The following is a 15,436-nucleotide window of genomic DNA, read 5'->3' as shown; positions in this document are numbered from 1 at the left end:
GTTGTCAGACCTCGTTCTGGGAATCTTTTATTCAAATAGTGTGCATCGGGGAATAGTGTGCATCAGGGAATGCTTGTAAATTTCGTTGTGTGTGCACAATAACAATAAATGCTTCTTATCTTATCTTAAAAGATCATCAAAGGTTACCTATTGAACAAAGCTGTATGAAATTTCTCTAGAAGATAGTTTGCCCATTACAACTAAGCTTCACCCCAATTTGCATCTGCAGGAGAGTGTTCAAAGTATAGGTGTCACATTCCATGATGGGTTGGTGAGGCTGGCTTGTTGTAACCTGTATACACTGAGTGAATCATGTACCATGCTCCCAGATTTATTTACCATTAGTTTGGACTCCAGAGAAGATGCATAAGGGTTCCTCTGCAGACAAGTTAACACAGAAAAATTTTCTATACTTAACTCTGTTCCAGGGAATATAGTCATTTCACCAATTGACTTTGGCCGTTTCTGCACGGGCAATTCATGGCGGCCTGGAGACAGTAAAAACACCGTCTCCAGGCCGCCATTCGCACAGGGGGCGCAGCTGCAACGCAGCCGCATGGAGACCCTCCAGCGCCGCCCGGCCCGGCCTGAAGCCTGGCGTTCCCAGGCGCTTCCCAGCTCTTTTTTGAGGAAAGCTTGCCTTGGCGTAAACGCTGCCGGGAAACGGCAGCGGCTTCATGCCGCCTCCCCGCCGGCACTCACCTTCTCCCCGGGCCTCCCGGCGCGTCGCGAGGAGCCTGGGGACCACGCCCGCATGGCCCTGTAGCGCCTGCTTCCAGGCGGCGCAGGGTCAGGGCATCTGCAAAGGCCTCGGCGACGCTCGGAGGCTCAGCGCCAGGCTGGCAGTCGGCTACAGGCGCCGGCGCTCCAGCCCGGCTGCCAAACTGCTTCAAGAGACCGTCCATGCAGACGGTCCCAGCGTCTTCAGGTCGGCGCGCAATGCGCCGACCTCGCCGTTTCCGCCGCCGTGCGGAAACGGCCTTTCAGAGTTTTGCCGAATACACACCTCTACCTGGAATACACTGATGTATTGCTCGACTTAGATTCCTTTTGCATGCTTGCTTACAGTTAGAACTAGATGTTGAAAGTGGGGAGAGGGATTTCCCATTTTATCCATTGCCCACTCTATTCCATCTTTCCTTTCTCCTGGCAGCACCAACTATACTGTGTTCTACATAAAGATGACAGTAGATTGTATACGCCTCCATCACAGAACAAAACATGCTGGACCTTTTTTCTAAATTGTAGAATGCTCTGTCCATGTTCTAGTGTCTACCTAGCCCCCCCCCCCCCCCCAAATCCATTTGAAAGTGAAAATACATTTTGGCATAAGTGCCCTTGTATCAAAATATCATGTTCAATAATGCACAGACAACGGCAATGCATAAACATGAATGATAATTCTCATATTCATTTAGGACTATATTCTAATGTGGAAGCAGACAGTGTTCTCAACTTCTGCACTTCAACTGATCAAACTATTATCTTTACGTAGAACATAGTATACATCTCTCCTTTCCTTACTTTCATGGTATGCATGTTGGGAATCCTATTGGAAATGCCTCTCTCTCACATAATGATTGTTTTCACTGTTCTCTCAGAAAGATTAACTTTTGACCAGTTTACAGAATGTATACAGATTTCAAGTCATGTACTTTCTGAAGGAAGTATTCCAGGAACTGATTTTTAGAATATGTTAAGAACAGGGCTGTATGTATGGAAGTCAGATGTCAAAGAGTAAAGTCACAATCCAGGAAATAAGTTCCAGCTCAATTTTGTGTACTACTATCCAGTTTACACTATGCTTTGTAACATGAAAAAAATCATTACTGTGAATCAGCCCAAAGCTGTGTTGCTGCTCTTGGATGTCCAGGTAGGCATGTACACATTGTATGAGAGTTACAACTTCCAGCTGAAAAGTTGGATTTAAACCTTTCCTGAATCTCACCATTCATAGTGGAGAGTCTAAAACTAAGACTTTTTGCTGCTAATATTTATCCAAAGGAAGTGAAATACTACCTTAAAACTTCTGTTCTTTGCAGCACTGAAATGCCAAATGTCTATTGTGATGGATTAGAGTTTTATAGGATTAATTTGAAAAGGTGTTAACCAGAGCAACACCTGATTGGCTGGTTGAAATGCAGTAGCTTGGAGCCACAGAAAGGGTGTGCTGGCTCATACAAAAGCAGGAAAAGCCTGACAGAATTGAGAGAGTGTTACGAGTTTGAGTTTTGATTTTAAGGCAGGTTGAGAGCTTGTGTGTCACACAAACCCTGTCAGTCCTCAGATTCAGTCAGGGGAGATCGTGTCTAAGGGCAGAGAGAGAGAGCCAGGGACAAAGGAAGAAAAGGCTAAGGGTCTGTATTCTCAAAGAGATCTCAGGATGAGGGGAAAGAGCCTTGTTTTCACTACTCACACCAGGCTAGGAGGTCTGGTGTGAGTGGAAAACAAGAAGGAAAGCTGATCTCGAGGGGACACTCCTAAGCACATAGAATGCTTGGCTATTGTCTCACGAGGAGACCACACCTAGGTACTGGTACCTTTGAGCTCATGAGGGTGTGTTTAGCTTAACTGGCAGAGGAGGTTTAGTGAAACCCCAGAGCTTAATCTGTCCCAAGCCAGCGTGGATTCCCTTTGGAGTTAAGGGTGGGAGTTTTAGGAGAGTATTCAGAACCATATTGATAAGGTTTACCCTAAACAGAGACACCTGTGCATGTGTGAAACTACCGGTATATGTGAAGTAATCTGGAAACTGAAACAGCCATATTTAAGTGAAGCTATATCTTGTATCTGAAACAGCCATTTAAGTGAACCTGCCTTTCCTCTGTAACCTCTAAGACAGCGTTTCCCAAACTTTTTTCCCCCATGGCCCGGTTATTTTAGTACCTCTCCTTTGTGACCCACTAAATTTTTTTATGGCCTATTTATTAGTAAAATAAAAGAAATTTGAATGTCACTCCACCACACGTCTGCCCATGCTGACTCAGCAGGGGTGAGCCCAGCCCCGCACCGGGCTTCATCTGCATGCGGCAGAATCAGGGAGCTCCCCAAGGTGCCGTTTTCCCCCCAACTCCCTCATGGCACAAGCGTCTGCAGCAAGCTGTGGCTCCATCCCCACCCCCTTTTTGGATGGTTGACTGGCCAGGGAGGAGCCCTGAAGCTGCTGCATTATCCCAGCTGACCTGGCTCCATGTGGGTGGTGCCCTCCGAGCAAAGACAGGGGTGGTGTGGTCCCAGCCCCAGACATTAGGTGACCCAGCATTTGGGAAACAAATGTGAGGTAGGGAGTGCCTAGGCCATCAACTGCTATCAAACTACTACCCTTCAGCAACACACTTCCCTCCCTTTTGGGCCTCTGTCTCTCTTCAGGGAGTGGGAGGTGCTGCATCTGTAAATATCATTTTCTTTAAAATGATATTGAAATCCTGGCAAAAACCAATGCTTTAAACAAAACACATGCACTATCAGTAACAGGTATAGATTTCAGCCTGACATTAGGGAACTTTTTAAAAAGCCCCAAAATACTTTAGATCTTGCAGGTTTATTAGATTTTCATGCCCCTGTTTCATCAGGAATTTGAGGCATACATAGACAATCAATCCATTTTATACTTACAATGAACCTATGAACAGGACGATTGAGAAGAGAGTAAATGGCTAAAAATCACTCCAAATCATATTGGCTTTTAATTCTGTTACATTTTATGACAACTATCTCATATTTTCTTGCCTGTTATACCAGCTATATATAAACCTCTGAAGAAGGCATTCACAGTTATCTGTATTGTGTATTACTATACAGTAATAGGGATGAACAAAGTGTAGTTGTGTTGACAATTTCTTATTGGTTGGACTTAAAGTGTATTCCCCAGAAGCAAAATGGAGCAAATATTTACTAGACTGACTTATACTGTCCAATTCTATGTTTTTTTTTCAAATTGACCCAACAGTCTTGGACAACATAAACCACACTTTGTGTGCTCGTACCTTGGGACAACTGCTTCTAAAATTTAAGCCTAGCGCAAATTTAGCCTTGATCACACTAGGTTCTGCCAGTTTTACTCAGCTGTATATCTGGGAATTCTACATGTCCTACTCCCACCTTCTCCCAGATTCACATTTACTATTGCAAACAGAATCTTTGTAATATATTTAATTTTACAGTTTTATTGTAGTGATCTGACTAACAGGTGAGTGGTTGTATATTGCAGTGGAGAAGGGAATCAGGTAGTTTTTGAATAGTTCACATTCAGAGGTAGCAAACCTTTGGACACCAGTGCTGGGAAGCAACATCAGGGGAAGGCCTCAGTCTCGATGCCCTGTTGTTGGTCTTATAGAATAACTGGTTGGCCACTGTGTGAAACAGAATGCTGGACAAGGTGAATTACTGGACAGATCAAGCTGGACTGTTCTAATGCTCTTACTTCAGCTCCACTGATGTGGAGAATTCTGGATTGTACTACTAGATTGCAATTAATGTACTGGTGATATTTTAATGGTTCTCCTTGTAAAATCAGGCCACGAGAATTGTAGCCTTTTCCTAATTTGTTAATTTGCTTAAGAGGGGGCACATTGAAAAAAATTCTCCCCCCACCAGAAATTTAAAGTGATACAGTCTAGGATTCTGCCACTGCTGTCTATTAACTGTATAATTATAGTAGAATCCGTTTGCTTTTCTATAATTGAGAGCAGGAACAAGTGATAAGATGTAGCTTCCAATCAGGACTGACACCATCTAATGAAATGATTTTGCCCAGTACAGCTTGTGACCCACCAATATCACTTGCAACCCCCACAGCAACATATAACATCTTTTCAGAAGTTTGATAAACCTGATTTGGATGCCTGTTTTGAAACGAAAAGCATGAGGAGGGTTGTCAGAAACCTGGCATACAATAATACATGTCAGGTGAAGTGAGTCTGGTTTGGTGCATGACAAATGATGCAAGCTTGCTTTTTGATAGCAGCTGCCCTAACCCCCAAAACACTGTGAGGCTGGAAATATAGTCATGTCTGCCAAATTATTAGTAGCCATGGGCATGCTGAATCCATTCACATTTAGTCCAGTTTCCATATGAATTCTTCTGGTACAATGGCTGGAAATGGTCAGAAAACAGGTGTATTAATGACAATATACTGAGAAATTATGGCAGGTCCAAATCAAGAGTGGATATCTCAGCCACGACTGATGGTCTGAGAATACAACAAGCCATTGGACTCAGATACATCTTACATGGAAGAGGGGAGAGGACAATGCATGGTTATGTAAATACTGTACATGATTAAATAAATGCATCTACTCCGCCCTCTTAAACAATTCCCCTCCCCCAACACCAACCTCCATTTGCTGGGGAAAAAATGATTATAGCTCTTTAGCTACACATTAAGTACTTTTTTTCCTTCAAGAGAAGCAACACATGTTGAATAGTCTAGAATGGGGCAATGGAGGGTGTGAAAAAGTTTAAGCACCACCTTTTAGCATAAATATCTCCTGTTTTATTTTTTAAAAAATCCCGAAAGACACTAGAATGCTAACATTGTCATGTTTCTTTTTAAAAATATAATCTTAATTGTTATTGAACAAATGAAGAACAGACACACATTAAACACAATAATGTTCAATGATATAAATGGATTGCTAAGCACAGAAGACGGCACAATACATCTGGTGGATTAAAATGAAATATGTAGTAAGCACCACCAAGTCAGGAACACTCATAATTGATGGAATGCACACAGGCATTCCCCAGTCATTATTGGTAGCTCTTTCCCATAGATTGGGTGGCATAGGACTGTGTCATATTTGATATGGGTTCCCTAGTATTCCCTGAACAAAAAAGATTGTCAGTTAGGAAATGTGTGATATAACAGACAGCACTTAAGTATATAAATGCAAAAGAGGACTTAATATTGACACAAGTCTGGAAAGGAAGTGTTGCCAGGAGAAATACAAAATACCTTTTGCAAATAATATTTTTTTCCCACAAAGAACTGGATTTGGGGAAAGGAAGCAAATAATTGCCTGGGAAAAGCACAAAATTGCTTGGAAAAATAGTCAATATCTAATCATTTTTAAAAAATGAATTTTGAATTTGTGCAAGGTTTATTTCCGCTGTAATAGCCTGCCTGAATTTCCTCTGTATATGAGGCCCAGGCCAGTTTACCCCTCATTTGTTTGTTCTCAAATCACTGTCAGGTATTAATCCCAAATTACAGGTGGAGTAATTGAGGCCGATATTGATCCAAGGAGCAAGTCACTGAATTTGAAATTTATAATGGCTACTATATAGATTTGTACCACGGATCTGAAACTCGCTCTTGACTTTTGTACCCCACAACGTTCACACGAACATTCAAACAGAGGCTAAAATGGCGTTTTGACAGCTTCAAGCTAGCCGTATTTACTCAGAAGAAAACCCTACTGATTCCAATCTTTCCTTCTCTCAAGTCGGTATGCTCAGGATGGCAGCAGTACAATGACCCCCCCCCCGCTCATTTGGGAAGAAAGATCCAAGAGGTTTCCTCTTTCGCTAGGATGTTTGGAACCCTTGCCACAATTACTCGGGAGCAAGTCCCACTTATTTCCAGTGGCGCTTGCCCTCCAGTAAGAATGCTTCGAATGGTAGCCTGGCGGCCCGATCCTAACCACGCTTTCTTCGAAGAAAATCTCGTTGATTTCCCCAGCTCACACTGCCAGGTAAGTGTATTTTTTTTTTTTTTGCAGCCTCTAAAAGGGGGAGGGGAGAGAGATCGCCCTCCTCCTCCTCCTCTTTGGTTGCAAAGCGCAAGGTTCTCTCTCCGGGAGCAGAGGCAAGGTGTGGATGATTCCCACGCCTGGAATGGCCAGCTGTCCGTATTGTGGGCGAGAGCCAGCCCTCGGCATCACCCAGGAGCCGAGCAGTTTGGACTCCGCCTAACTGGCACCCAACTCCCTCCCCTCCCCTGTCGCTCCTGTGCTAGCAGCAGTCGAGCATCTGAACGGCGGCGGCGGCGGCGGCATCCGCCCTTCCCCTCCAACCCTGACGGTGCACAGAGCCTGGGAGCCGGAGCGCCTGCCGCCGGGCTCTTCCCTCCTCCTCCTCCTCCCAGCCGCCGAGGATGGGCTGCCAGAGGCCGCGGGGCATCCCCAGGTCGCCCTAAGAACTGGCCCAACAAAGGGAGCAGCCCGGGCCAGGGGGGATGCGAGCAACCATGAAAGGCTGCGTCTCCGCCTCTTCTGCTGCTGCTGCTGCCGCCGCCGCCGCTCCTACTGATCAGAGGACTCCAGTGTAAAGGGAAGAAGAGAAGGCGAGGAGGGATTGGGCTACGTTGCAAAAAATATATAAAATAAAACAATCAAGGGGGGAAAGGCAAGGGTACCCCCCCCAGAATGTCTTCGTCGTCTGCTTCGGTGGGGCCCCGCGGCCCTCGCCCACCCACAGTGCCTCCCCCCATGCAGGAGCTGCCCGACCTGAGCCACCTGACAGAAGAGGAGCGGAACATCATCATGGCAGTGATGGACCGGCAGAAGGAAGAGGAAGAGAAAGAAGAGGCCATGCTCAAGTAAGCCCGAGGCCAGGCAGTCATTCCGCGCCTCTGGGTGGGGAAACTGGTCCTGTCGGGGTGAGGAAGAAGAAGCCACTAGAGCAGAGAGAGACTTTTATGAATGGTGCAGGGGAGGGGGGAGGAAGAGGAAGGTGGCGAGCTTCGGGGCCACGCTCTGGAGGGAGATGCAGGGACCTGCTGGCTCCCAAAGACTCGCCTGCCTTCCCTCACTCTGGAGCTAACTTCGGCCATAGACCCTTCCCTGAAGTCCCCTTCCTTTTCTGGTTCTCTCCCACATCTTGCCAGGGCACACCTAAATCACAGTGTTGTAAGGCAAAGGAAGCCACGGTCTTCAGATAGGAACCAACGTGTGTTCCTGAAACAGGCGGGAAGTTGTTTTCCCTTAGGAACCGAGGACCTTATCTTCAGGAATTTCTTTGGGCTTTTTTTTTTAAAAAGCCCCAGCCTATTTTGGGAGGGTATGATGGGTGGGGTTTCCCTAGTCAAGAGTCTTTTAAAAGCCATGCTGCCCCCACCTGGTTCAGAGGGAGTCAGGCTGAGGCACTGTGGGACTTTGTGGGGTGTGTATGAGTGAGAGAGAGAGAAAACCTTGTTATATCAACCACCTGCAGGAATTCTCCTTTTGGGGTGGGTCTTTCCCCCTTCCTCTCTCAACCTGTTCCTGCTGGGGTTTATGTGCTGTAGTATGGAGGAAGAGAACAAGTATCTGTTCCTGTAGCAAAGGGGAGATTTCAGCATGTATAATAAATGCAGGAAATTGCATGTCTTGCCTTGTAAAAAAGGGATGCATAGATAGATATGCCTTTTAATGGAACTGAGCAAACTGTGTCTATGCTAAGCCTGTGTGTCTTTCTGCAGAAAGACTGGGGAGGGGTCCAGCATGTTGAGAGATGCCATATTTGGGAGCTTTCCATTATTTACTTGAAACCTGTCATCTCTTTCACTGTGCCCCAACCTCTCTTTTAATCCAATAACTTATAAGACCATGTTTTCTATCCTTCTGCAAATAAGTATATTCAATTCTAATGTGCTCGGCAGACAGATTCAGCAGACAGATTCCTATGTATAGATTGCCTCTGGGCCCTTATTGAGGATCAGGCTTCCTCTTCATATAACTACCCTCAGGCCTATTTACGTTTGGTTGGAAATGGCAGACTAGGTATCTGTGTCTGTGCCTCATGTTGGCCCTCATAACATTCCCTTCTCTGGCCCTGGGTTCTATTTTCTTGTATTTCTAGGAGAATCTGATGTGGTGGGATTTTACAAAACAAAGGTGTAGACATAAATGATGCCTTCTAAAGTATAAATTCCACTGTTTGCCCCTGTCTCTGCCTTCTGCCAATAGTATCATCTACAATAGATAGAAATATGGAATTCCTGCAGGCTTCCAACTTCTGTGCTGTGTCTTGCAAGTGACGTTGCTGGGGCAGTGTCTGTTTCATGGTGGTGGGTATCTCTTCCCTCTCCGATCTATGTGGGAATTCGAATTTCTGCAATCCTGGTGGCAGCTGTTAATAGTACAAATGTACACAAAGGCCTAGCAATTGGGGAGGAAATGGGTTGTTTTATTGCTTGGCTTTGGCACTGTTTAAGGGTTAAGTTCTGTGAGAATAGAAGTCAGCCGTTTGCAACCTTTGGGGTGTGGCTGATTGTTTTTGGTGCTTGTGGGAAGGAGCAAGAAGTGGAACAGCGAACCATTCATGAACTTAACAGGAGAAGCATGTCTTGATGAGTAAATGTGTGTGTACATAGGCAGGCACATTGCTCCAAATACTATAGATTGCAGTACTCCACTCTTTCTTCTCCATCCTTTGGATCTCTGCCATTCCTATAGTTAAACTTCCCAGGAATTATAGCTGGCTGTAGGCTGCTAACATATGCTAACATGCTTCTTTGGAGTTCAGTTGACTGACTTCTTTGTAAGTACGCTTGGGAATTCAGTTTCATATCAGTTGACTGGTTTATGTAAATTTACTGACAATAAAGAAAAAGTGCTGTATTTGTATTTTACCTTTCATGGTGTAAAGTCAGTAAGCTGCGAGGTAGGTTAGCTGGAGAAGTATTGCTTTGCCTGAAGTCTGTATTTATTTACTTTTACTGCTGTTCTTCCCGATGGGGATCCAAACTGGCATACAACATGGTTCTCTCCTCCTATATGTGAGCTAGGATAGGCTGAGAGCGTGTGAGTTGTCCAGCATGATCTAGCAGGCTTCCATGGGAGAGTTAGGATTTAAAACTGGTTTTCTAGGAACTGGTCCAGTACTCTGACTACCTCACTACATTTGGCATATGCTGGTGGGATTTTGAGTCTGAATCAATACCATGGGTGGCTGTTTAGCCACAGAATCATAGCCAGCAGGGTTTGGATGCCACCCACACAGTGAGCAGGAAGACAGCAGCCTAGACACAGGCCTGCCCCTTGACTATGCTGAACAGCTGTCTGGGCCTGGTGACTAAAGACAAGATCATACCAAGGCATGGAGGGGCTTCTAACAGTGCTGACCAGAGCAACCCTGTTTTTGTGCGTTGGCCTTGCTGGCATCTCTTGTTGGCCCTCTCCATTCTAAAGGCTCAACTGTTCTGACCTTCAGAAAGATGTAGGAGAAGTTTCAAAGCCTCTGCTAAAAGAGCTCATGTTCTTTTCTTGAAAATAACATCTGAACGCAGCAGGAATAGCTCTTTGAAAGCTTGAAAGCTAGATGGGCAAAACTTGCTTTAACAGGTGTTCAAAAGGTATTTGATAACCAAAAGGAACCAGAAGGCTAAGCTGGCCCAATATCATTTTTCATTCACAAGCATATGGATAGGAAATTTGCAGCTGCATCAGGTAGAGGGAATTGTGACTTCAGGTGAGCTTTTCCTTTCAGGAACTAGGAGCTTGAATCTCAGCTAAGCAAAAACTTGGCACAGGTCAAGTGACAGACATGGTTTGTTCTTTAGGAAAGGGGTCATGTTCATCATAACAAACTCAGTCATTTAGTACAGAATATTTAGCATTGGATGCACATTGTCCACCAACTTTTGACTAGTTTGACTCTCTTACCTTTACATGCATGCCTGTGTATCTGGTTGGTGTTAAAGGCACATAAGTAGGAACAAAATCCTTGGAATACCTTTAGTTGGACCAAGTAAATTAGCACAGATTGCTGTGCAAGCTTCCGAGCCCACCAGGACTCTTTGTCAGACTTGATGTTTCAAATTTTAAAAGCGTAGAAAGCAAATCTCTTAGGCCATGGTGTAAGGATTAGGTGTTGGGAGCAGCTGAGATGTGTGGGCGTGCTAAGACTGTTGCAGACTTTAATTGTTCCATGTTGCCCTTGGGGTTGTCTATGTCTGGGCTTCATGTTAAAATGCAGGTAAACTGGAGGAGAGCAACACTTTTAGGAGAAAAGGTCTCTTTGTGGTCACTTTTCCACAAAAATGAATTTGTGGACTTGATCAGCATAAGGTGGCTTATGCTCCTATCAGACGCATATTTTCCTCTAGTGTTCACTGAAGTCATCCAAACTCTTTGAGATCATTAAAGCCTGCTGTGGGTCCACATTTGCATTCCTTCCATTTTCCTATGTTTCCTTGAGTGAGCCTTGCAGGCAAACCAATCTATCTTTATCTTTTGTTTCAGTTATAAACAGAGGTGCTTACACAGGGGTTTTTTTTGGGGGGGGGGGAGGTGTTATTATAGCAGTTTTAACAACTTCAGCAAGGATTCTGAATATATTCATACTTATTCTTTCAGTATGTTGTATGTCATTCTGGCATAGCAGTTCCAAAGTTCATTGATGCTTCATCTATTGAGTTTCCCAAGAATGTTTGCAGATGTGGCAAAATTCATATAATGGAAATATTAACATGGCCAGTTCTGATTCATTGATCACAAGAAGCATAGGCTAATCTGTCATATGGTGACACTTAACACATAGTCAGAGGGATCTGAGTAGCTTGTTATTAGGGGGATCTGAGACATAAACCAAATTCTTTGAATAAAATGGATTTCGATAAAATTGGCATACCCTGTTTCTCCGAAAATAAGATATCCCCTGAGAATAAGATGTAGTAGAGGTTTTGCTGAAGTGCTAAATATAAAACATCCCCTGAAAGTAAGACGTAGCAAAGTTTTTGCTTGGAAGCATGCCCGTCGAACAGAACACCAGAGCATGCAGCTGTGGAGCGAAAAAATAAGACATCCCCTGAAAATAAGACATGGTGCATCTTGGGAGCAAAAATTAATATAAGACACTGTCTTATTTTTGGAGAAACACAGTAGAAATTTGACTGGGCAACAATCATATCTATGGTGTGTTCAGAATAGAATATCAGAATAGTGTTCAGAATAGAGTATCATTAAGTTACTGATCAACGTTAGAGTATTTTTTTATATGGATACAGCTAGAACTTTCAAGAAGTGGATGTTCAAATGCACTGAGTATGTGTTCTGGGGCTTCCAGCATACCCAACTTTACGTCTGGAGAAGCACACAAAAATGGTGTGTGTGAAGTGCCATCAAGTTCCAGCCTTATAGCGTTTTCAAGGCAAGAGACATTCAGTAGTGATTTGCCATTGCCTGTCCCTACATGGAAACCTGGATTTCCTTTGTGATCTCCCATCTTAGTATTAACCAGGGCCAACTGCATATCTTCTGAGATATGACAAGATTAGGCTTCCCACGGCCATCCATGTCAGCACAAAGGTGATGTGCATATCGAAATCTACTGTATCTTCTACATGCAAGTTTTTCTTTACAGATTACAGAAAATGCACAACATCAGAAGAACGAGGTGAGCTTGTGGTACAGTGGTTAAGAGCGTGGTAGTGGTTAAGAGCAGTGGACTCTAATCTGGAGATCTGAGTTTGATTCCCCACTTCTCCACATGAGCAGCAGACTCTAATCTGGCAAACTAGGTTTGTTTCTTCACACACAGTGCCAGATTTAGTTGAAGAGAGGCTCTGGGCTATTCCACTTGTGAGGCCCCTTTCAATGCTCCACCCTCACGACTAGAAGTAAATGGAACAGAGTTTTAAACAAAATTCAGTAAAGCTTAGGATGCTAACGGGTGCTTAAAATTCCATAATTCACAATTCCTCCTCTTAAGGACATGAGATCATATTGTTAAATACTGTAGTGATTGAAACAAAATACATATATAAAGACCATACACCTCTGTCAAAAATATTATACACCTTGGCTGGAGGCCCCAGGCTTTAGCCTGCCAAGCCTGGAGGTAAATCCAGCACTGGCTGCCCATGAGGCCACCTGGATGACCTTGGGCTAGTTACAGTTCTTTCAGAACTCTCTCAGTCCCACCTAGTTCATAAGGTGTCTGTTTTGGGGAGGGGGAAGGGAAGCTGATTGTAAATCGCTTCGAGATTCCTTATGTTGAGAAAAACAAGGTATAAATCCAAATTCTTCTTGTTGGTGGTGCTACTTGTAACACTAAAGTTGCATCCATCTGATATGTATTGAAGGACAAGCCTGTAAAAATGTTGTTTATAACATATATTTGCCTATAATACCACGCCTGCTCTCGTAGCCAGCTAATCAGAAGTGCTGGTCCTGATTTTACTCATCTATGCTTTCATGGAGTTGCATATTTTTAAAGTGCTTTTCATATGGTCCTAAAAATTAGGTCACATATATTTTAGCCATTTTGTGATGCTCCCAGGAATATCATAATGCAATATTCTGTTTATAATTTGTTTCGTTTAGTTAATAGTTTATCTCTTTTTTTTAGCACTTGAAGTGGCTATCAAAAAACTACAGCCACAAAACAAAATAGGAAAACAACTTAAAAAGAAATCTCTATCAGCATTACTTACAGAATAACATTGCACAGATTACACCACAGAAGGTTTATTTGGAAAATGTCCATTTGAATAGAACAACCTTATGAAGCTTGGGTGCTGTGTGGTTTCCGGGCTGTATGGCCGTGTGCTAGCAGCATTCTCTCCTGACGTTTCGCCTGCATCTGTGGCTGGCATCTTCAGAGGATCTGAAATGCCAGCCGCAGATGCAGGCGAAATATCAGGAGAGAATGCTGCTAGAACACGGCCATGCAGCCCGGAAACCACACAGCACCCAAGTGATTCTGGCCGTGAAAGCCTTCGACAAACCTTATGAAGCTTACCAGAAGACTATACCACAAAATGGGTGCTGTTCTGGAGAAGGTCAAAGGTTTGAAAGAAGTTGAGTGGATCTTTGGGCTAAAAGGCATCCTGAAAAGTAGAGCTAGGCTGACCTCATTTGGCAAGCAGGTCACTTATAGGGGGAGATAGTCTTTCAAGTAATGAAGAAAGCAGTGGCTGTGCTTTTTGCCTTCTTTCAACACTGTGATACATACATCTGTGCAGATGATCATATGACTTCTAAAGACTAAAAATGGTTATAAAACAGGATAGGCACGGGAACAGAGTGTTGTGTAACTCATTACTAAGTCATAAAGAATATCAAGTTGGTACCACTGATATGTGTGCAACTACATTCCGTGCAATGATACTAACAGTAATAAAAACACAATTCGTAGAAAATATTGCAATTTCCCAGGTACATTTTGAGTACCCTGAAAATGCATTATACCTCCAATTAAGAATGCCTTAAGATGAGACTGCAAGCTATGTGAAATGAATAAGGAAAGGAGTGAAACTGAAAAAGCAGTTGGAATAAGGCAAAAAAATAAATAAATTATGAAGCCATGTAGTTCAATCAGAATAAATTCAGACGGGGCAGTAATATACGTTACTGATGACAACTAAAGACTACAAAGCTTTGCACTAGCTTACAATAAGGTATGTTAGCTTCTGGGAAGCTATGCCATTGTCACCGGAGTGAAGTGGTGGTGGAACACATTGAAGATGATCCGGTATTCCACTGGGAGCCAGTGTAGTAGGTGCAGAACAGGGCAGATAATGATTCTAACTTGAAGCCCCTGAAAAGCCGTGCTGCTGGACCAGTTTAAGTTTCTGGAGCAGCCGCAAGGGAAGGCCCATGTAGAGCAAGTTACAATAGTCTAATCTGGAGGTGACTAGTTGCTGGCATTTTATGACATTTTTCACACTATAGTTTAGACCTCCAGTGTAATCTTTGCCACAAAGGTTGGCCACTGCTATTCTAGATAGTAACAATTTTTCAAGGATTAGAAGTAGTGAATAGCCTCTGTTTACAAATACGTACTTTGTGGATGAAAATTGCACATGACTTGGGAAAGATTGGAACTGATTTTTTAGATGAATAATATACTTTATAAATTGGCTCTCAGTCTGTCCACATCACATGTTACTTTGGATGAGAACAGCACTGAATGTTAGTAAGGCAAATATTTTCTGCTTGAAAATGAGGCTTTCAGGGAAAATATTGCCAAAAGCATAACCCCTCCTCCCAAAAGCTGTGCAGGTGCTTTGACACGCTTTTTATTTTCCATTGTGACTTTGCACTGAAACTTCTTCCCATTATGTTTCCAGCCAACAAGCAACTTCATTGAAAATGCAATTACATCACAGTACCAAAGAGCCGATTAAATTTGGGAGTGTGGTACCACTGAGATCAAATGTCACCAAATCAGTACTGAGATGATATTTTCTCAGATGGAAGGTGGAAGGAGAGTCTAGGAGCTTCCTTGAGTCCTAATTTTGGAGAAAAGTAGATTATAAATAAAAATGAATGAAATGAATTAAAAATACCATTATGTTTGCAGATCCTCAAAACATCAAAAATTACAATTAGTGGTGTGTACCACCACCACCACCCCCCCCAAGTATTTTTTAGAGTTGGATTTATCAAACCTGAAAATTTTCAGAAAAGCCAAGAAACAAAACAAACCCAAGCCAAATTCCCCTATTGGGGGTGGGAAGCATAAGCCCCCTCAGTTATCAAAATTTTTTCAACTCCATTAAAGTCTGTG

At 43.4% G+C, this 15,436-nt stretch overlaps 1 protein-coding gene across 22 annotated transcripts in view; it reads left to right on the top strand.

The window, feature by feature from the left end:
• Positions 1-6,973: 6,973 nt before the first annotated feature.
• Positions 6,974-15,436, top strand: part of RIMS1 (regulating synaptic membrane exocytosis 1) — a 326,183-nt gene continuing 317,720 nt past the window's right edge. For all 22 annotated transcript variants that reach the window (XM_048496050.1, XM_048496001.1, XM_048496133.1 and 19 more), the window contains exon 1: positions 6,974-7,541. In XM_048496050.1, coding sequence (XP_048352007.1) covers positions 7,369-7,541 — 173 coding nt within the window. In that variant the 5' untranslated portion in view covers positions 6,974-7,368. The remainder of the gene's footprint in view (positions 7,542-15,436) is intronic.

Source organism: Sphaerodactylus townsendi, linkage group LG01 (genome assembly GCF_021028975.2).
Source record: "Sphaerodactylus townsendi isolate TG3544 linkage group LG01, MPM_Stown_v2.3, whole genome shotgun sequence".
Classification (NCBI taxonomy): domain Eukaryota; kingdom Metazoa; phylum Chordata; class Lepidosauria; order Squamata; family Sphaerodactylidae; genus Sphaerodactylus; species Sphaerodactylus townsendi.
This window is presented reverse-complemented; position numbering and strand designations above follow the sequence as displayed.